Raw genomic sequence first — 22,074 nt, 5'->3', positions numbered from 1 at the left:
CCACTCACCCGGGGTCTGTAGAACCACTTCCGGAGAGAATTCATCTCTGCGGCCCATTCATGGAGGTATTCCCGAGCCGAAAAAAAAAAGTGTGGCGACAGAGAACACAGCGTAATAACGACCAGACAAGTTCCAAGGGCTACGATGACCCTCCGATCTCTCAGTTCAGTTGTTGATGATGGCCATGGGGGGAAGGGGGTTGCACCTTTCGCTATTTTCGGATTTTTGTCTCTAAAGTACACTCTGCGTATTTTCATATATTGCTAAAAGTATTCACAATATTCTTAATAATTAAATTTCAGGCTTAATTAAAAAGTTAACGAGCTATATGTTTGTCACAAGATGGTCCCTTTGACGAGCGGGCAATTTGAACATGGCAACGAACCACGTATGCTATCTAAAAATGTAAGTCACGTAGACAGACAGCGTCTGCGATACTTGTGATGGAAATGAAGATAATAGGAGAATAAGTAAGCTAGAAAATATAGAGCAAATAAATTCGATAAAACGACACAAAAAAGGAACATTGCTAAATGCACTTTCAACAGTTGGATGACACAGGCACAACAGAATTGCAACATATCAGTTGCGAGATGTCTGAAAACGTCAGGGGAGCACTGTAGGAATAATATATGACGTTTAATGGAATTACAGTGGGGGGAAAAATCCCAAGCAGTGGTCAATGGACGCTAAGAAATATTAATGACATTATCCCTGTGTTTTAATTTATGGAAATGGTTAGTTAAAGGACATAAGACAAACGCAGAGATATTGAGTACGTGAGCTGACTCAAGGAGAGATCTATTGAGCCTACCCAGTAAGAGCGTATGGGAAATGTTAGGTCAAAGACGGTCATCTGTTTTTTTTTACTTTTTAGAATATCAACAGAGAAAATTAAAGAATATATATATATATATATATATATATATATATATATATAATATATATATATATATATATATACAGAGAAAGGATGAAATCAAAAGAAGAACGATTATACTTATAAGTAGGAGGAAATGTCTCTTTGATTTCAACATAAAAGCAAAATTCCCAAGTGATCAGGAGGGTGGCAAAGGCTTCGGTCTTCACAATACTCATACCTGACTACATTCGATTTTCATTTTGTGAACATCACCCTGTTCTTAGGAATCTCACGAGTGACAACCTAGACTAATATTTGGTTTTAGATTAAAGTGAGAAGGAAGCCAGCCTTAGATTCGTAATAGACACAATTCAAGCGATGGCACGGGCATGGCAAGTTACAAGTTACTTACGGAAAAGGAGAACATGAATTAATATACAGTTGTGAAAAAAAACTGGTTTTATCTTTACGCTAATATAGACCAATACAGCATAATTAACATCTCCAATAAAAGAAGTATACCGATTTGTAGTATTTAAGGCACAGATGATTATAAAATCTGATTAGTTGTAAGATTCAGTAATTCAACATACGTCACGTGACAGACTGTAAAACAAAGCGTACTGGAGAATGCATTATTCATTAAGCTGTGAAATGTGGCGAATGTTTCAGCAAAACTGCAAGGGAGATATGGATTTAATTCACAAATATCTGTTTTAGCTGGTTTCAATGAAATAGAAAAAAAGTATTCAGAGAGAGTGAGATGGTGGTACTTGCCAATATATCTACAAATTTCTTGAATTAAAACGTACGTGAGATATAATATATTACAACAGAACGGAAAAGGAAATAATTATTTTTACATGAAAAAAACTAGTTTTCAAAATCTTAAATTCAATGAAAATTTCAAAAATGGACACAAAGCAAAAAAAAATATATAATATATCAGCTTGGGAGACTGACTACCAAATGAATAAATAGATAGGAAATAAATACATAGATAAGTAAACATAAACAAAACAATTAATAACCTAACAGTGAGAAAGACATGTGTAAAAACCAACTAAAAGCAAATAAAACAAGACTTGATCTGACCTCCAGCTTGCTTGGGACGCATGCAAGATTTTACCCTCGCGTATAAGTTGTAAACATTATATTCCTAACTTTTAACGTAAATTAAAACGTGCTAAAATCTATGGTCAAATAGAGCCTTAATTTCAGACCTTTTAGGCTCTTACATAGACCTTTCCCCAGACCCCCGCCCCACCCACCAAGAGTAAAAGAAACTAGATAAACTGTAGGCTCATATATCGACTTGTCATATTTCTATTAAAAAATCAATTCGACTGCAGTGCACCATGTTAGCAGTTCTCAAAGCATCTTTTAAAAGAATCAGGAAATCAATCAGTTTTTTAGAAAACCAACTGACCTATACAGAAGCAGCATCGTATACTCTGTGATAACCCCTGGCATTCAAGTGCGTCTATATTTGCAAATATGTATTATAATGTTTGTTGATCTTCCTAATCATGTAGCCCAGTCAGTGGTTCAAACTAGGTGCAAATATTTCTGCCTTTCTTTCTTTCGTCCGCTCTTTCTTTTGTTTTTTTGTCGAGCTATCACCCGAGCCTATCATTGTTTACAGGTTTTTGTCTTTATTGCTTTTATTCATCTCTTTTGTTAATATTTTCTAGTTTATTCTTTGCGTCTATATTTCTTTTGTCGTAACAGGCTGTTTTTTTTTTCAGCAAGGGTTGTTGCTTGGTTCAATAATAATAATAATGTAATAATAATAATAATAATAATAATAATAATAATAATAATAATAATAATAATAATAATAATAATAATATAACATGTTATGCTAAAATGAATGCGCCTTCAGTGGACTAGATCTTATACAAGGTCTTATTTTCAATTCTTCCTATTATCCTCTTTTCTTCAAGGCTAACCTCTGTCATGAGCTGGCCGATTTATACATAATAATAATAATAATAATAATAATAATAATAATAATAATAATAATAATAATAATAATAATAATAATATCAGACCCTAGGGCAATATTTTATGCAGTAAAACACGCACTTGAAATGAATGGGCGTTGAAGATATCGCTTTTGATAAGTTTACTTAAGAATGACCTCACAATTAGAACTTTGAAAGTGCGGATTGTTTTTAAAAATGATCATATTCTGTTTATTAAATATGTAAATGTTTGTTTTCTGGCCCTCGTCTTTAGTGTTGGGGCTTTCTTGAAGTTATTTCCATCTTATGTTACGGCCTGGCCGTGAGCAAGAGCTTATGCTGGCATTAGGCCAACTGGATCTAGCATGATCGCCTTATCTCGTGTCAGGCCTTCAAGTCACGAGTTCCTCCTGTCTCTTTATGAATTCTATCGTTGTCTCTTCATCATCTCATACACGATTGCAGTCATGTATTGTTTTAACAGGAAGAATGTTTTAGACCATCTGCTATTTAAATAGCTTCATTGACCCAGCTCGTCTATTAGACACGACATTTCCCCTTGAAATTAGGGGCTGTACATAGTAGGTCTAGCTAGCTGCTACTCCTGTTTCCTTGATTTTGCAATGGTCGAATGTCAGTCGTGTTACGTTTCCTAGTTGGTTAAGGACGGCAGTGGCTATCCCGTCTTTTATATTATTACTAAAGTATAGGATTTCTGTTGATAATTTTTCTTTGATGCTGTTGAATGAGGTGGCCTCATGCGAGCACGGGCTCTTGCTTCTAAAATACATATAGTCATAAACAGCTGCCATATGTCTCATTCAACACTTTCCGCTAATTGAAAATAAACCACACTTTGATTGTTGCAATTGTTCCCCACCGTAGGTCATAACTTCGTATTCCATTAAAGAAGAGCAAATTACGCAAGAAAAATCCTAACAAAGAACGAGGTCTGATCCGTCTGACGGACAAATGACCTCCAAACAAAAACGCGGAAGAAGACGACCACTCCACGCAACGAAAAAAAAAATCCTCGCTACTGTAATAACTTTATAATTCCGCGGAGTTTACCTTCCACAAAGTACTTATATAAACTCATCGCATAATTTATAAAGCGGATAAATGTCCATTTTACTCATATCCACGACCTAAAACAGCTGATTCTGGAAGAGACTTTCTTCTTCCCCGTCTCTCAAACGTCATTCGCACGTGACGTAGAGAGCTTTTAACTTACGTCATCCCGGAAGTTGCGTCTCTTTCTTTCTCTCTGTCTCGACGCAGTCTTTGTGTTCTTCATCTCGAAGGGGAAATTGTCGTAGCATTCCAGAAAGACTTCTCTTTGTCTCGTGACTCACAAGTATCCACTTATATGGTTCTCACCTGCCGAATAAAAGTAGAAATTAATTAATGCCATTTTTGAGTTCCTTTAGAGTATAGGGCTTTAATGACGTATATAGACCCGATTTCCTCAGTAGTTACTATGCTTCTTGGCTTGGTAATTCATGATCATAATACTGTAAATTTTACTTTCATTTACCATTATGATACATTTAACACATTGTAGAAAATAATTAATACATTTGTGAGCTCATTTAGAGTAGGGCTATAATGACGTATACCTAGACCTGTAGTACTATGCTTCTTTGGTCGCTAATTCATGACCATAATATCATAAATGTCGTTCATTTAACGTTATGATGTATTTAGGACATTAACATTATTATAATGAGTAATTTAAGTGTGTATTGATTGTTTAAAATCAATCTTTTTGTCTTGGACTGATTCCTACGTTGCTTTAGACTTTAAGGAATACCTCCTAATGCTTATCTACCGTGCTTTGGTTAACCCGTGTTTACGTTCCTCCATTATTATTCCAACAAATACTTTTCGCATTTATCTCATCTGTGATGTAATATATAGCTGTATTTTTATAATATTTTCGATAAATTTCTTTCCCAAAGATACGTAATTGTAACTGCTAGTCATCCAAGGTAGGCCTACCCTAGCCGTGTCATCTACTTTAGGGTTAAGGTTTGCTTTACTTTATGATAATGAAACACCAAACAAAGTACCTAGTATTGTAAAATTATTATAAAATAATCAAGCATAAACGCAGACTAGAAAGCTAGGGTAATAGAAATACTTGCAGTAGGCCTACGGCTACAGAATTACTTTATTCCTAGTCCAGAGCTTTCATTCTACAGTGTCCAGAAAGCCCCAGTACCATTCTGAGCAATAAATACTTGTAATGGTACTGGGACTTTATGGACACCGTGTAGAACACTCGCAATACCCACTATTTTGTAGGAATTTTGTTTAGTGAAAGTATGTTCATGTTTAAGATGTTAAAAATCATCTCTGGGTTATTTATTGACTGCTACATGGGCAAAACTTAATTGGTAATATTTAATAATATTTTAAGAATAGGCTAATTAGTACTACGATAAATTGATTTTTATAAGGCTCTTTTTTTCTAGGCATCATCTTTAACTGAGGCACCTTAGATCCTTAAGCACCTCGGAACAAGAAATTAAAATTTTTTAGGCATAGCCTAACCTAGGCTAGCTCAGCCCGTTACGGGCCTGAGGTACCTGAGGCTAATCACCGGGTACCATCTGACTTTTAGCTGGGTAGGCTGAGTTGGGAATTAGGTAGCCTACCTTATGCACCTGGAGATTCCTTGCAGACTAGGGGCCGTAAACTCCATAGAATAGGGTCCAAAATCACTCCCCAACCAGTTCGTGGCATGACGCCTTAGGCTAGGATATGTTAATGGAATGCCAGGTTAGGATGTATTAGGCTAAGTTTTATGGTTTAATTTTTAGCAAGGAACATATTTTTAATTTTTATCTCCCAGTCAACAGTGGCTTAATCTTCTGTGAGTAACACAGCTAATTATCTTTTGATGTCTTCTTTAACAGCATAGCATAACCTGTATCCCTGTAGGGGGTAGTGTTATCAGTGCACCTCACGCAGTACAATGTAGGCATTACTTAAGGGTCTTTGTATCGTGCCTTCAACCCCTTTTGTTCCTTTTACCATATATCCTAACATATTCCTAGTCTTCCATCTTACTTTCCACCCTCTCCTGACGACTGATTCATAGTGCAACTGTAAGGTTTTCCTCCTGTTACACCTTTCAAACCTTTTACTGTCAATTTCCGTTTTAGTGCTGAATGACCCCATAGATCCCTTTGCTTAGCCTGTGGCCTAAATTTTTCATTCAGTTCAATTCCTAACTTATCATTGTTACACATGTTATTGCTACAACAATCTAGGTCTGATATAGGTTGAGTCATGATGGATGTTACAATACTGACATAACTTATTACAAATGACATGAAATAACCTGTTACAAATGCCTCAATAACAAAACCAGCACAACCAAATGATAGGTCCATAGAAATATGATATTGCTGAACATATCGTAAACCTTAGGCCTGGTAGGGGTATGCCATTGACAGTGTCTTGTACATATACAGTACACTATAGGAGGTACTGAAGGTTCTTCGCTGTGTCCCTACAGCTACCTTGCTTTTTGCATTTTAATTTTTATCACTTCCATTTGGCCTCTTCCCGATCAGCATGTTTAGGTTGTAGATGTAATACAGGATGTGGATTGAATGTAGCAAAAATCTTGGTAGGAAAATTATAAGACGCTACGTATTATCTACTGCTAGTAAAGGTCCTAATAGTACATATATTAATACTAAAGGCACCTATATCATGATTCTTAAATAATTATCCTTTATGATACTAGACCAACTAAAAAAATAATGACTGTACTAATATGATTCTCTGTTATCTACAAAATGTGTAATCTTTAGTAATATTTTTGCAGATATTCACAAATGCCAGACTACGTGGAAACCAATTTCGATGAAAGAAGCGGAATCGTGCCCTGTACTACACCTTGGGGCAGATGGTGGCAGACAGTAGCGGAAGTTCATGTTGAAGTGAAAGTGCCGGAGGGAACGAGATCTAAGTTTATTCAAGTGACTGTTCGGCCATCACACCTTAAAGTGGTCGTTTTAAATGAAGTAATATTTGAGGTAAGGAAGAGTGAGTCATAGATAATACAGTTTTTTTGGATGAATCTTACTTACTGTGAAAGATAGCCAACATCTCCGCGCTGACAGGTGAGTAGATATAGCAATCTTTAACGGTAGGCAAGTATCCAAATAATTAATTTTATTGTGGAAATTTATACATATTTTTTTTGCTTCAAAGCATATTGTAAGTTATTACAAACTGATGGGTTTGCATATTAGAAAATCAGGTTTTAAAATATATTTTCTCAATAATAGGTTATTTTAGTCTGCCTGGGCAGTAAGTACTTCTCTTATAATTGCCCTCTGATTCTCTTAGTAACATTGTAGTTAGGCAGTTGCTGTCACTGAATCACAATGGTAGCAATATCCTAAAATAAAAATTACAGATGATCATCCTCAGTGCCAGCAAATAATGTAGGGAAGGTGCCAAAATGTATCATAAATAACCAATGCTAAGTTCATAAACTACTATTAAGGGTTAATTTAAGAAATGTTTGTTGACCTTATAATATTTTTTATACCCAGGTAATAATAAAAATAGAACTTTGCTATGCCCAGAAGATACAGTGAAAATGCAATTGCTCTGGCTCAGTATGGTGTCATAAAGAATGCTTTCTACCACTGATATGCTAATCCCCATGAAGTCTTTTGTGTGTGAAATTTTATACTTGCGCTATTTTGAATGTAGAAATGATGCATGAAAACAATGGAGGAGTGGAAATTTGTAACTTAACTATTTTGATATTACAAGAATTTCTAACAAGTCATGATTTGGATGTGATGTATTTTTGAGTGTTATGTGTAAAATTCTATTTTATAATGCAACTTACGAAGTAGGTAGTTACATAGCTATAGTTTCTATAGTTATGTATCTACTTGGTAAGTATACATCAAATCTTATTTTATTATAAAAATGTCATGTTTATACTACATAGATAGTAAGGGTCTAATAGATGCTTCAAAAGTCCCATAAGCAGAAGAAATAAAACAACCATAAAATTTGTTGCTCCAGGCAACAAAACATCACCTGGTCATTTTTGTCTTAACAGGAGTGTTAAGCCAGGCTTGAATTCATTTATAAATTACCAAAGAATTCGTTGTATTACTGAGCCATTGTTACATGGTTTGTTTTGAACGATTAGCTTTATCTAACTGTACACAGCTTTTTAGCTCATACAGATTGGTTTGTGTATGCAAGTTATTTGCACCACTTCTAGCCTTTATAACATTCAGATCATCTGTTGGTTGGATAGTACGTTACTGTCTGTTGTTGGACGCTGATCAGACTGCTTAAGGCTTTGCATACTAAACCCTGTTGGGTGGAAGCATGGTAAAGAGCAAGAGTTGTATACAGTATATGTATATTTAGGTGTGTCTTGTATATATACATATCATCCAATGCTTTAGCATTTTTCCTTATGATAGAACTTATATGCATGATGAATGTATCTATCAGTAGTAAAATAAACTTTGAATTGTAAATTTCAGGTTATTTTATTTTCCTTTTTTCAACAGGGACCATTATTTTCTGTTGTGAGAAGCGATGAATCAGTGTGGACTTTGGAGGACAAGAAACTAATACATTTAGTTTTAAGTAAGGCAGATGTTTGCAGCAAGGAGACAGTATGGGAAGGACTGTTAAAGGAAGAGTTCTTAGCTGATCCATGGACAGTACATGAAATGAGAAAGAAATTAGATTTGGAGCGCTTTCAAATTGAGGTGAGTTTTTGGTGGCATTAAGTTTGTAATTACAGGCGATTGCTTTTTATCATGCCTTTTTATTTTTATACATTCAACTTACCTGTCAGATATATACTTAGCTATTAGACTCCGTCGCCCGACAGAAATTCGAATTTCGCGCACACGCTACAGGTATAGGTCAGGTGATCTACCCGCCCTCCGCCCTGCAGCTGGGTGGCAGGAATAGGAACCATTCCTGTTTTCTATCAGATTTTCTCTGTCGGCGCTACTGGCAACAACGTTGTTGGTTTCTCCGGCGGGATTTCGTTTTTTGCATCGCAATTGATCTTCGTTTTGGACCTTTTGGTGACGTATTTGGATCGTTGTACTGGCATACGCTTTTGTGGATCGTTGTTTGGATTTGGATTGGATTTTTCTTCATGATGTCTGACTCTGGAAGTGTTGTGAGAATGTGTGTGAATGAGGGTTGCAAGGTGAGAATGCCGAAAGCCTCGGTTGATCCTCACACTGTGTGTAAAGTGTGTAGAAAGTATGAATGCTCTTTTCGATAACACTTGTCACGAATGCGAGAGTTTGAGTGCTGAAGGGTGGAAGTCTCTAACTTCTTATTTGAAGAAGTTAGAAAGAGATCGGTTGAGGAAGTCTTCTTCCAAAACCATGCCTAGCTTTTTTCTAGCGATGTAGTGAGTAATTTTGTACCCTCTTCTCCTTTGATAAATGCTCCTCCTTCTAATATTTCAGTGCCTACACCCCTTGTAGATCCTACGGATCCTACATCGGAAATTGCAAATCTTAAAGCCGCCCTTAAGAAAATGGAACTTAATGGCGGCTATAGAAGGTAAGCATAGTGAGATAAATAGTGCTGTGGATAGTGATTTAAGTGTCCCCAGTGTAGTGGAGGGGGCGTCTGATTGGCTCCACAACGCTCCCAGGCCTAGACCTCTTTCAAGCTCCCAAGCCCAGAGGAGAAGGAATGTCAAAAGCCGTACGGAGGTTGTGGAGAATCCCCACCAGTCAGACGTCTCCTCAGCAGATTCTGTAACACCTCAGACTGCCAGAGATCGCTACAGAAAAAGCGTTCTCCGTGAATGTTTCTCTTCATCGGAAAATTCATCTCCCAAGAAAGGATGGAGATCAGCGGATCTTTCCCACCCCCTGAAGAGGAGCTGGAAAGAATCTCGATTAAACTCGAGTCCTGAGCGGTTTCTGGAGGAATTGCCATCGGATAATAAGAAGGCAAAAAGTTTGTTGCTTTCTCCTGCGGATTCGTGGGAACCTGAGAAGGACCGTTCTCCTTCCCCTCCCTTGGACCCAAACAAAGAAACCACGAGAATCTTAAGAGATATGCAGGATTCAATCGCTTCTCTCGTCGGAGTCCTATCTAGAGATCCTCCCAGAAGAAAGGATTCTTTTCTGCCAATAAAGAAATCTAGAACTTCCTTATATGAGATTCCTCCGAAAGAAGTATCTTCATAGGACAACGATTCTTCAGTCTCGTCAGTCTTTCATAAACCTGCCAAGATTCGTACTCAAGTTAGGGGTGAGGCGCCAGCCAGGCGCGAGGAGCCTACCAGGCGCGAGGCGCCAGCCAGCGCGAGGCGCTATCTAAGCAAGAAGCGCCAACCAGGCGCGAGGCGCCTGACAAGCACTCAGAGCCAGGATTGTGCGAAGCTCCAGCCAGGCGCAAGGCGCCAGCCAGGCGCCTGTCTGGCGTGGAATATCAGCTAGCAGTGATTCTTCTTTTGGAAGTAGATCTCATTCCAAGCTTAAGACTATTAGAGTATGTCGAACTCCAGATAAAGTGGTTGGACCTTCGAAAGTGACAGTATCCACTTCTACCTCTCTGAAGAACTCGTTAGAAGTGCAAGAGAAGAAAACTTCTAGGTCTGGCAGTCCCTCTCCGACCAGGAGTATTTCTCCCCGGGAAACAAGATCCCCGGATAAAGAGTCTTCCAAAAGAACTCGTTCCCCTACTAATTTGGAACTGGAAGATGTGTCAGAGGAAGAGATTTCGACCAGTGAAGGCCTTTCCAACTACGTATAAGGTTTTAGCTTCGCTTCTCCTACAAGAGTTCGGAGATTCGTTAAGCCCTGCAGCTCCTCCTTCTCCTAGATCACTATTTTTTAGTACGAAGACACCGAAGTCCTCTTCATTTTTGAAAATGAAACCAGCAATATCCATGAAGAAGGCTTTTCAGTCACTGAATACTTGGATGAGCTCTAAGAAAGAGTCTTTAAAAACGGTTTATTGTTCTCCTCCCTCCAAACTTGGAGGTAGGAGAGGCATTTGGTACAGAACGGAAGAAGCTATGGGACTGATGCTTCCTTCTTCTGCAGAAGCGGATTTTTCAAGCCTTGTAGAGTCTTCAAGAAGACATTCTCTTAACTCGGCTAAGGCTTATTGGAGCATGTCCGAATTAGATCAGCACCTTAAGGGACTTTTCCACGTCTTGGAAGTTTTCAATTTCCTGGATTGGTCCCTTGGGGTGCTGGCTAAGAAGACCCGAGATCCAGACTTTCTAGATCCCCAGGTTTTGCACAGTATCTTATTGTGCATGGATAAGGCCGTACAAGATGGTTCGGGAGAACTGGCATCTCTCTTTGGGTCAGGAGTAGTGAAAAAGAGATCTCTGTTTGGATCTTTCCTGACCAAAGCGATATCCCCTTCCCAGAGGTCAGCTCTACTGTACGCTCCTCTGTCGGATCACCTGTTCCCTTCTCAGTTGGTGAAGGACATCTCACGGTCACTATCTGAGAAGGCAACGCAGGATCTTTTGGCACAATCTACCAAAAAGAATAGACCGGCAGTACCTGTTGTAAAGAAAACAGCTCGTACTCCTATTGTGCCCTTTCGTGGAGGGGCCTCCTCTCGACCCCCAACGAAAAGAAAGGCTTCCGACAAATGAGGAAGGTCTTCCTTCCGATCTTTTAAAAAGTCGAAGTAGCAACTACGTCCCCAAACACCTGTAGGTGCCAGACTCCTAAAGTTTGTAGGAGCCTGGGCCATGAGGAAAGCCGACCCTTGGACTTTGTCTGTTCTGGAAAAGGGATACATCATACCCTTCCTAGACAGACCACCTTTGTCAACATCTCCGAAGAAATTGTCGGCGAAGTACAAGGGCCCTGTTCTGAGGGAGACACCTCTTCAGACGGTGGCAACGATAAGGAACAAAGAAGCAATAGAAGAGGTGCAGGATCCGCACTCCCCGGGGTTTTACAACCGCCTTTTCTTAGTCCCGAAGGCTTCGGGGGGATGGAGACCTGGCCTAGATGTGAGCATCCTGAACCAATACGTGGAGAAGAAGAAATTCTCCATGGAGACGTCTGCTTCGGTTCTTTCAGCCCTGCGTCCGGGAGATTGGATGGTCTCCCTGGACCTTCAGGATGCTTACTTTCATGTTCCAATTCACCCATCGTCGAGGAAGTATCTCAGATATATGACACAAGGAAAGATCTACCAGTTCAGGGCCTTGTGCTTCGGCCTCTCCACTTACAGACACTTTCTCGATTCCCTTAGAGGTGAAGAATCACCTAAAGTGGTGGCTGGTCCCTCTGGAGAAGAACGAGGGCATGTCTCTAGAGGTTCGGAACCCAGACCAAATCTTATTCTCAGACGCATCAGAGATGGGATGGGGAGCGACTCTAGGAGTAAGAGAAGTGTCAGGCCGATGGAAGAAGGAACAGGAAGCCTGGCATATAAACGCCAAGGAACTGTACGCAGTATTCCTAGCACTGAAGTTCTTCGAAACCAACCGGAGGTCAAAGAAAATCAGGTGATACAGGTCAACGCAGACAATACCACGGCGTTGGCCTATATCAGAAAACGGGGGGACTCACTTGTTTTCTCTTTACGAGATAACGAGGGATCTGTTATCTTGGGCAAAAGAGAGAAACATTACCCTCCTAACGAGATTCGTAAAAGGAGAGAAAAATGTGAGGGCGGACAGACTCAGCAGGACAAACCAAGTTCTCCCCACAGAGTGGACTCTCCACGATCAAGTGTGTCAGAGCCTGTGGTCCCTGTGGGGCAGGCCACAGATAGATCTGTTTGCAACCTTCCTATCCAGAAGGATAGAGAACTTCTGCTCCACGGTGGAAGATCCGAGAGCGATAGCGGTGGATGCCATGCTGTTGAATTGGTCAGGCCTGGATGCCTACGCCTTTCCCCCATTCAAACTGCTAGGAGTAGTACTGAAAAAGTTTGTAGCATCGAAAGGGACGAGACTAACCCTCATCGCCCCATTTTGGCCCTCTCAAGATTGGTTCACAGAGGTACAGGAATGGACAGTGGACTTCCCCAGATCTCTTCCAAACAGGATAGATCTTCTCAAACAACCCCACTTCGAGAGGTATCATCAAAACCTCCTCGCTCTCGCTCTGACTGCCTTTTGACTATCGAAAGACTTGTCAGAGCGAGAGGCTTTTCAAGCAAAGCTTCGAAAGCAATCGCTAGAGCCCGAAGATCGTCAACTATTCGGGTCTATCAATCGAAGTGGGATGTGTTCAGGAGATGGTGTAGAAAGAAGAAGCTGTCCTCCTCCGATACCTCTATGACCACGTTGCCGATTTTCTGATATTCTTAGAGAGGAATCCCAGTTTTATCGGTTTTCTACTATTAAAGGCTACCGATGTATGCTCTCTGCGGTCTTTAGGAACAGAGGCCTAAATTTAGCAGAAGACAAGGACCTTCACGACCTAATAAGATCATTTGAGACCTCTAAATCCATATCTTCTTGTACTCCGAGCTGGAATCTGGATGTGTTGCTTAAATTCCTTTCATCAGAAAAATTTGAACCTCCTCACCATTCCTCGTTTAGGGATTTGACGAGAAAATGTATTTTCCTGTTATCCTTAGCAACAGCTAAAAGAACGAGTGAAATCCACGCCCTTGATTCTCAAGTGGGATTTAAGAAAGATTCAGCTATTTGTTCTTTCCAGACTCTGTTTCTGGCCAAGAACAAAAATCCTTCAAAACCCTGGCCTAGGAGTTTTGAAGTGAAGGGTCTTTCGAACTTGGTGGGAGAGGAAATGGAAAGAACTTTATGCCCGGTAAGAGCTCTTAAGTTCTATCTCAAGAAGAAGAAAGAACTAGGAGGATGTAAACAAAGTCTATGGTGCGCGGTTCGGGATCCAAAGAGACCCATGTCCAAAAATGCCTTAGCATTTTTTGTCAGGAGCGTAATTACTGAGGCTCATGGCAAATGCACGATGACTCCTTAAGAACTCTTCGAGTGAAGGCTCATGAGGTAAGAGCTGTAGCCGCATCTTTAGCATTTAATAAAAAACATGTCATGAAAGACATTTTAGGATTGCGACTTACTGGAGGTGCAATTCAGTCTTCGCATCTCATTATCTTAAAGATGTCAAAGTTACCTATGAGAAGTGCTTCTCTCTAGGTCCTTTCGTATCAGCGGATACAGTGCTGGGGCTTGGAACACATACCGATCCTTAAAATTTATATATTTTGTTTATATATTTGTACGTAAACCTCCCTTTTGAGATGGGTTCTTGGTTTTCTACTGGCAAGGGTGCTTGACGTCGCACAGGCGGCCGTTGCTTTTGTCAGTAAGGAACTGCGAATGTACAGTGGACCCCCCGTATTCGCGTTCTCCGGATTCGCGGACTCACACATTCGTGGATTTCTCTCGGGAACGTTTCCCCGCATTATTCGCGGAAAATTCGCGCATTCGTGGTATTTTTCTATGAGAAATATCCACAAATTCCTGGTTTTTGTGATCAATTTCATCATAAAAATGCACTTTTTGTGATAAAACTATTAAAAAACCAAGTATGAACATTTTTAGTGGTTTTTCTTAAGTTTTAACTAACAAAATAGGCTGTTTTTAGCGCTTTTATAGGGTTCCAAACATTCGCGGATTCTAACTATTCACAGGGGGGTCTGGTACGCATCCCCCGCGAATACGGGGGGAACACCATATCTTACAAGCTAGGTTGTACAAAAATGTATTTTTTTTTTCTCCTTTTTTGTACTTTTACGTTATATGTATGTTTGTGATTTGAGTTATTGGTTGTTTGCAAGGGGTTCGGGGATAACTCCTTGCAATCTTAGAACTAACACGGGTGTTAGGTTAAGGTGATCGGGATCGGTGTTGTGCTCCTTGAATAAGGTTCTTGTCAAGTAAGTGGATCAGCACCCTTTGACATAGTCCTTCCAGGATCTGCCGAGTAAGCGGGTAAGATCCCTTTGGCAGACCTACAAGAACTCTTAGCCATAGATCAATATATCGCTGAGGCTCTTGAGACTAAGCAGACTCCTGGACAGTAACCATGAAGTCTTCAGTCTAATCAGGTAGGAACCAAGGTTTTAATTATTTATTACCTACAACGTATGTTGTGATTTCTGTCTAAATCAGTTATTAGCTGTCTTTTACCCTCCTCCAATGGTGTGATTCAGCTAAGTATATATCTGACAGGTAAGTTGAATGTATAAAAATGATATTGTTATGATACAATAAAGTTTTATACATACTTACCTGGCAGATATATACAATTAATTGCCCACCCATCCTCCCCTCAGGAGACAGATGGTAGAGAGAAAATCTGATAGAAAACGGGAATGGTTCCTATTCCTGCCACCCAGCGGCAGGCTGGTAGATCACCTGACCTACCTGTAGCGTGTGCGCGAAATTCGAATTCCGGTCGGGCGACGGAGTCTAATAGCTAAGTATATATCTGCCAAGTAAGTATGTATAAAACTTTATTGTATCATAACAATATCATTTTGCCTTAACTGGGTAAGTACTAAACCATCGATGAATGCAAATAACTTTTTGTGTTTTGCTTTATTGTTATGTTGCAGTGAAGTTATTGGGAATTGTTCAGTGTCTAACATTGAGTAATGCCATACAATTAAGTTGGAACTAAGAATATAACTGAGCTAATAGTCTTATTTCTACAGCCGCATAATCAGATGTACTCAGTACTGTTGTTCAAAGGAGAATATAATTATTCTTTTTAAACTTCATGTAATCCTATACCAGTACTACAATTATTTTGCCATAAAAAAATAATAATTTAGCTCAGAAATGATGGGTAGTTAAGACTCCTTGATGTAGATAGCAAAAGGATTTGTGGGTAAAGTTTTTAGGGTCATTCAATACAGTATACTATATTGTTTTTGGTCTTTATTACAATATCCCTGGTTGTATAGCAGTGTGCTTAAAGGGCAAACTGTTTAAGGAAGGCAAATCTTTTTTTTATCGGTATGTGGGAGTCAAGGACACGATGCGTATAAAAAATTTTTCAGTCCATTTCTGGGTAAGCCTATGAGGGCAAAGATTGTTAGCTCAGTGGTCTGGTTAAGCTGTTTTTCAAACCAATTCACCTCTTCAATTTATAAAGATATACCAATTTAATTTCAGTTGCCCCCACCTTGTGTGAATACATAAATACATACAATAAGTATGGTACAAGAACTTTCTTTAGGCTACAGATATCTACTGAAAACTCAGGGAATTATTGATTTACAGGCTATAAATTTTTAGATTTTCAGGCTCAATATCTCCACTTAGAAGCAGATAAACTATATGGCAATGTAATTCTCTCAGCTATTAAACAACAGTACTATATTCAGTCAGACAGTTCTAACCATATAGTATGTGAAATTCTTTGAAATACCTTCAGAACAATATACTAGGTGTACCAGTTTTGAGTATTTACCAGTTATTTATTGAAAAGTGAGCTCTAACATTTGAGCAGCTGGTCATGGGCTAATACATAAGAATTGTACTTCAACCAAGGATTTAGCCCAGCTAAGTGTGCTTTAAACTTTTGTTGCCTCAAAGGGAGGAAGGGATGCCATAGTCAATTTCGATGTTAGTTTTTCATTTCTGGTCATCGTTATTTACTGAAATAAACAATTTTCTGTATTGCACTGACTAAATAAGTATCGTGTTCTATTATGTGAGGATAGTGGTTGAGAATTCCTCCTTGAATACAAAACTACAGCGATTTATGGTGAAATACTGTATGCAATATATACTCAGATGGCAGAATGATTTTCTTTATTCTTTGTAGTTTTCTGTTTTCATTACATGTTAAGAGAAAATTTCGTATGTAATTATTAAACTCAAGTTTTTTTTCATACAGTAGAAAAGCCTCATTAACTTTGCCAAGGTGGTACTGGTTTTGGTTCAGTAGTATTCGTTCCCTATCTGTCAGTATGATTAAGTGATAAGTAATAAATAGTGAACGGTTAATTGGCTTTTGATGAGGGTTTGACTCCGGATTTCACATTTCATTATTGGTTCATGAATTCACAGGCAGTACCTTACTGCTTAGCTTTGCACAGTGGTGATTTGTCACATGAGCCTCAGTCTGCCCAAACAGGTTCCAAAGAACAGTGCAGATTCTCCATTTCATACCTCCAGAGAAACATGAGAGGCAAAGAAAGAGTTCTTGGCAATTCTCCTCATTTGAGAAGAACAGTAGACTTCCTGTAAAGCACAACCTCAGTTAAAATATTGTTTACATAACGAATATTTGGTTTCAATATCATTTACATAATTAATTGGTTTAAATATTGTTTACATAACGATTATTTGGTTTAAAGATCGTTATGATATTTCGCATGAGAGACGTATATTGTTTTTCCCAGCGGAGGTTTACATAAGGATTATTTCAAGAAATAAAACAGCCTACAATAATTCACCAAACAAGTTTATGATATTATGATATTCATTTCCTCAATCAAGTGAACCTAAATGAATCTGATTTTCGACTGAGAGAATCCTGATAGGACTTGTGAGAGGCCCTTTTCCAGACTTCTTCCCATGAAAGGAAGAGGGATCAAAAGAGGAGGAGGAGCTTGCTACTATACACTCATTGTTCTTTACTCTTCTCTTCAAGAATATCAGAGGACAAGGTTGAGGCAGGTACCAGAAGATAAGAAGTACCATCAGCTGCTGGAGCAAAAGCCTTGTGTTTTCTCGTACAGGAACTATGACAGCAATAGGAGAGTCAAGCATGTTGACTTCTTGAGCAGGGCAGCAGGAATAACAGCAAGACCCCTTATCCAAAGCTTCAGTGGTCTTAAAGGCTGTAAATGAAAAGTCGTTGTTATCACACACCTACACTATCAGGCATCGCTTGAGCTGTCAGTGTCATTAGCATATGCAGGAGGCACCAAGGGAAACTCTTACACATTCTCTTGGGCTTCTATGGGCATAGAGCATGTGCTGGGATACCTTTTTCATAAGTGTAACCCACCCCCTTTCCCCCTGGCCTGGGGGAGAACTAGAAGTAGCTGCCCTCAAATTAGGCTTGATAGTGTCAGAAAGATTTAGTGGTGTCAAAGGCATAAGTAAAGCATATCATACAGTAAGTAAATGTAAAAGCTGTAGGGAGGCAGTGTGGAGAGCAAGAGCAAAAAATTCCAAAATTATTGTCTAATTTGTTAGTTTATTGTAATCGTTGTAGCTTGTCAAGGTATCACTGGTAGCCAGTTTTACTTGGAAATCTGTATCTGAAAACTGTTGCTACATTATAGATTTGTGAATCATTCTAAAGAAAGTAGCCAAAGTGTGTGGATCTAAAGGCTTCCTCCCAGAGGCAAGATCAACGGATAGCAGTACATATGGGAAATGGTTTGATACAATTTTGAGTTCCTAATCTTCATGTGTATGTGAAACTGTGATCTTATGATAGCAGTATATGGAGAGTTTGTTAAAGTTTTTGTATTTACAGGTATTTGATTTTTTTCCTCTCAGTATATATACATGTACTATATAGTATATAAGCGAATACCACAGGAAAACGATAGGCAGAAATCCAAGCGCTTTCTTCTTTACTATGACATTGTCAAGAAACGAATGAAATACAGGAGGAAAGAAAGTTATCAGGTAAACAACAAGATCAAGAATACCAGATGGTTAATAGTCGAAAGGGTAAAAATTAAAGAGATAATCCAGGATTATCGGATATCGCACGGTCACAAACCTTAACATATATTTAACCCTAACAGAAACTACAACGTATCCGTATAGTCCAAAACATGTAAAAACTGAATACTACATTAATTTTGTTGCTTATATTTATCTACAACTTTTTTCATTATGAAGGTATCAAGTTTAAATAAACCAAGACTTAAATTTAGAACATTTCCATTATTTGACTTGATGAAACAAGATTCAATGATATTCCTTTTAACTGTGTCATTAAATGGGATTAAGGCTCTTTCTTGACTCTAGTTAATAGGATGGTCTAAATCTCTCATATGTACGAATAATGCATTCGATATTTGCCCAGTTCTCTCAGAATATTGATGTTGTTTGAGACGTTGTGAAAGAGATTTACCGATCTGTCCGTAATAGACTGTATCACACTTTTTGGAAGGAATTTCATATATGCAGCCAGGAAGATCTTTAGGAGAATTTTTGATTACTAAACTCTTGACATTAATATTACTGAAAACAACATTTATGTTAAAAAGCTTTAAAATTCTAGGAATTTCTAAAAACCTTTCATCATAGGGTAATTTTAGGATGTTATGCTTATTAAATTCAAGTTTGTCATTAGTTAAATAAAAGGTTTTTCTAACTCTTTTCCATGCCATATCTACAAAAGTCCTTGGGTATTTAAGTTTCAAGGTAATATCATAAATAGTTTTAATCTCAGCGTCAATAAGCTGCAGGCTACAGATATGTAAAGCCCTTAGGTTCATCCCAGAAAAAACCGAGAATTTAATATTTTGATGGTGATTGGAGTAGTAATGAATAAAATAGGCAATGTTAGTTGATTTCCGAAAGACTGAAAAGGTGAAAATTCTATCATTTCTGTGGACAGTTACATCAAGAAAATTCAAATTGCAATTTCCTCTACAGTAAATATTATAGAAGGGACTAAATTATTGAGATTATGAAGGAATTCTTGGAGATTTTCGTGAACTGGCCAAATACAGAAAATATCATCCACATACCTAAACCATAAAATTTTTGGGGGCAAAAATCTTGGTAAGAGTTTTTTCTCAAAAAATTCCAAGAAAATATTGCTAAGGACTGTGATTTTTGAAGCATATATAGTGTATATATGTATGGAAGAATTTCTTATTTTTTGAATGATTTAATTATTCAAATCCAATGATTTATGCCATTGAATTTCTTTTATGTGTTATGGTACTTTTTTTCTCTCCAGAATCCAGGGTTTGACTTCAGTGGTGCGTCTTTACAAAAAGGATATGACCATGTGCCAGGGACTGCCCTGCAAAAATGGGAAGAGAAGCAGAAAGACATTGCAGAGAAGAAGCAGGGAAGCAGCCAAGGAAGTGAAGGGGAACACAGTCAAGAGAAGAGCTGATTGTTTTTAAGTAACACATCTTTGTATTTTTGGAAAGACTTCTGTAACATGCTATTTATGACTAACATGGCAAATATATTCCAAGTGAAATTCTTTTTACACATGATGCTTTAGATCTTGATATTTATTGATACAGTATTAATTTATGTACAGTAGTTAAAGTGTAAAGTACAGCTAAGAAGTTGAATGTTTTTGATAAACACCATGTAACAGAGAGAGAACAGGAAGCTTTGTGCTATTTAAAACTAGCTGGAAGGGAAATTTGTTTTAAGAGGATTCATGCACTGTGCCATAATCAAAAGTACATAAATAATTTATTCCATGGTATTCTTTGGCATTAAGGAAAAAACCCAAAGCTATATAACTCTGAAAAAATCTATAGGTTAAAAGCAATAGTAAATACATACTGTGGCCCCCCATATTTGAGAGGGAGGGGTACCCCTATAAAAATGCTTAAAACGGACTATTATTTTGTTAGTTAAAACTCAAGAAAAACCAACTAAACATTTTTATACCTGGTTTTTTTAAGTGTCATCACGAAAAGTGCATTTTATGATGAAATAAAAAAAAACCATGAATTTGTGGATGTTTGTCATAGAAGAATACTACGAATAGGCAAATTTCCCGCGAATGATGGGAAGTTATGGTCCAGAGAGAAATCTGGGGCCCTCTGTAGTTTCAAAATGGTCAAGTTTTTAAAATGTATATCCCAATAGCTTTTTAGGTTACTAGTGTGGTTGCTGGTGTCCAGGAAAGCTATTTTGAAAGATGTCGTATCAGACTCTCTCTTCTCGCTAGAAAAAAGATACGAGTTAGTGACTGCGAGGTGGAAAGTTGATCAAGGACTGGGATTTTGAATTTTGAAATTTTGAAATGAAGATTTTACATGTTTATAAGATTGTAAAGTTAATGTTGACTGCCTCTTGGACATCTTTCAGAATATGTCATTATCTGCTTGCAATTTTACTGGTATCTGAAGCTGAATAGCTAGCATGTATTTTTGCTGATGACTAATGTTATTTATAACGTGAAAAATGAAGATCTTTGTGGTGAAATACTTACATTCAAACTAGCAAATAAAGTATGATTTTAATTTCGTGTGTGTTTAAACACGGTTGTGCATCTGCTGCTTTGCTCTCCTTAGCCAGCTACATTAGTTGAAATTTCTGTTAAAATGTTCCAGCTTGATGACAGACCCACAGAAACATACTGCAGTCAGCCTTTTTATACATCAGTACTTTATGAAATTAGTCATTGTATACTGTAACTTGTTGCAACGCCTTTCCTTGGAACACTTGTTAATAGCAATGAAAACTTGGCATTTTACATTGTCTGATTAATCTGTTCTTGAAAAAAGCATTAGTAGTGGTATTATAGTTTTCTCTTAATGTTCTTGAGAACAAGATTATACACTTTTAACAATAAACTAGTTTGTCAGTTTGCTGCTAGTTTCATTAATTTTGTGCACAAAGGTGAGAGAACCAAGGTCAGTAAAATATAGGGTGCTAGAGTAAAATCTTATAAAAACAAAATACTTTTTAGCCAAAGTTTTGGATTTTTCATTCTTAAGTATGGGTTAACAGCATCCATGGACTTTTGGAATCAGTTAGTTAAGAATCTTGCCCTTTCCCTGTAATAGTTGAGATTATGACTGAGGTTGGGAGATGGAAACATATTGTATCTGAAGAATTTGTATTGAAAAATGTCCAGCGAGGACGAAGTTGACACTATAAACATTACTTAGTCAGAGGGCTAATTGACTGTGTGAGTGTGAAGGGATAAAAATGTGACATATTCGTAGAATGTTATAGTATGAAAAGGAAGAACTGTAAGTACCAAGAAGTAACTAGTACAACTACCAAGGAAGAGCGCTTCAGTGGTGTGGTTGGTATGGTGTTGGCGTGCCACCTGGTTGGCCGCGAGTTTGATTCTCGGGTGTTCCACTGAGGGGTGAAAGATGTGTATTTCTGGTGATAGAAGTTCACTTTCGATGTGGTTTGGAAGACCCCATATGGAGGTTTTTGAGAGGGAAGACTCTAAATGGCAGGAGACCTGTGAATAGTGGCTTTCACACGCCCCAAACTTTATACCCGACACCCTTTGGGTGCTCGCGCGAGGGTAGTAACCTCTGCATAACAATGCTAGCTTTTTTCTCTGGTATATTTAGAAACTATTTATA

At 38.2% G+C, this 22,074-nt stretch overlaps 2 protein-coding genes across 10 annotated transcripts in view; one reads left to right on the top strand and one right to left on the bottom strand.

Annotated features, from left to right (window-relative positions):
* The window catches only part of LOC135215166 (lateral signaling target protein 2 homolog), a 79,743-nt gene that overhangs the window by 37,719 nt on the left and 19,950 nt on the right, over nt 1–22,074 (bottom strand). For 4 of the 5 annotated variants that reach the window (XM_064249630.1, XM_064249632.1, XM_064249633.1 and 1 more), the window contains exon 1: nt 9–169. The exons of the other annotated variant lie outside the window; for it this stretch is intronic. In XM_064249630.1, coding sequence (XP_064105700.1) covers nt 9–44 — 36 coding nt within the window. In that variant the 5' untranslated portion in view covers nt 45–169. Of the gene's footprint in view, nt 1–8; nt 170–22,074 lie in introns of those variants that run through there. 5 annotated transcript variants of the gene reach the window in all.
* Nucleotides 4,031–21,336, top strand: LOC135215165 (nudC domain-containing protein 2-like). 5 transcript variants are annotated; one of them, XM_064249626.1, is made up of 4 exons: nt 4,031–4,186; nt 6,671–6,881; nt 8,397–8,600; nt 19,734–21,336. In XM_064249626.1, exons 2-4 carry the CDS (start codon nt 6,681–6,683, stop codon nt 19,893–19,895), a joined length of 567 nt encoding a protein of 188 aa, XP_064105696.1. In that variant the 5' UTR covers nt 4,031–4,186; nt 6,671–6,680; the 3' UTR covers nt 19,896–21,336. The 5 variants fall into 5 exon arrangements, with proteins under 5 accessions (XP_064105696.1, XP_064105697.1, XP_064105699.1 ...); XM_064249627.1 differs by having other exon boundaries at nt 4,067–4,222; XM_064249629.1 differs by lacking the exon at nt 4,031–4,186 and adding an exon at nt 4,616–4,738.

The sequence above is a fragment of the Macrobrachium nipponense genome, chromosome 5 (genome assembly GCF_015104395.2).
Source record: "Macrobrachium nipponense isolate FS-2020 chromosome 5, ASM1510439v2, whole genome shotgun sequence".
NCBI lineage: Eukaryota > Metazoa > Arthropoda > Malacostraca > Decapoda > Palaemonidae > Macrobrachium > Macrobrachium nipponense.
This window is presented reverse-complemented; position numbering and strand designations above follow the sequence as displayed.

Excerpts from the sequence above, each read along its gene's own strand:
- LOC135215165 (XM_064249624.1), top strand. The coding sequence starts at position 4,875 with ATGATAATGAAACACCAAACAAA. Across the intron at positions 6,882-8,396 it reads TAAATGAAGTAATATTTGAG|GGACCATTATTTTCTGTTGT; the intron begins GTAAGGAAGAGT and ends TTTTTTCAACAG. Across the intron at positions 8,601-19,733 it reads TGGAGCGCTTTCAAATTGAG|AATCCAGGGTTTGACTTCAG; the intron begins GTGAGTTTTTGG and ends TTTTCTCTCCAG.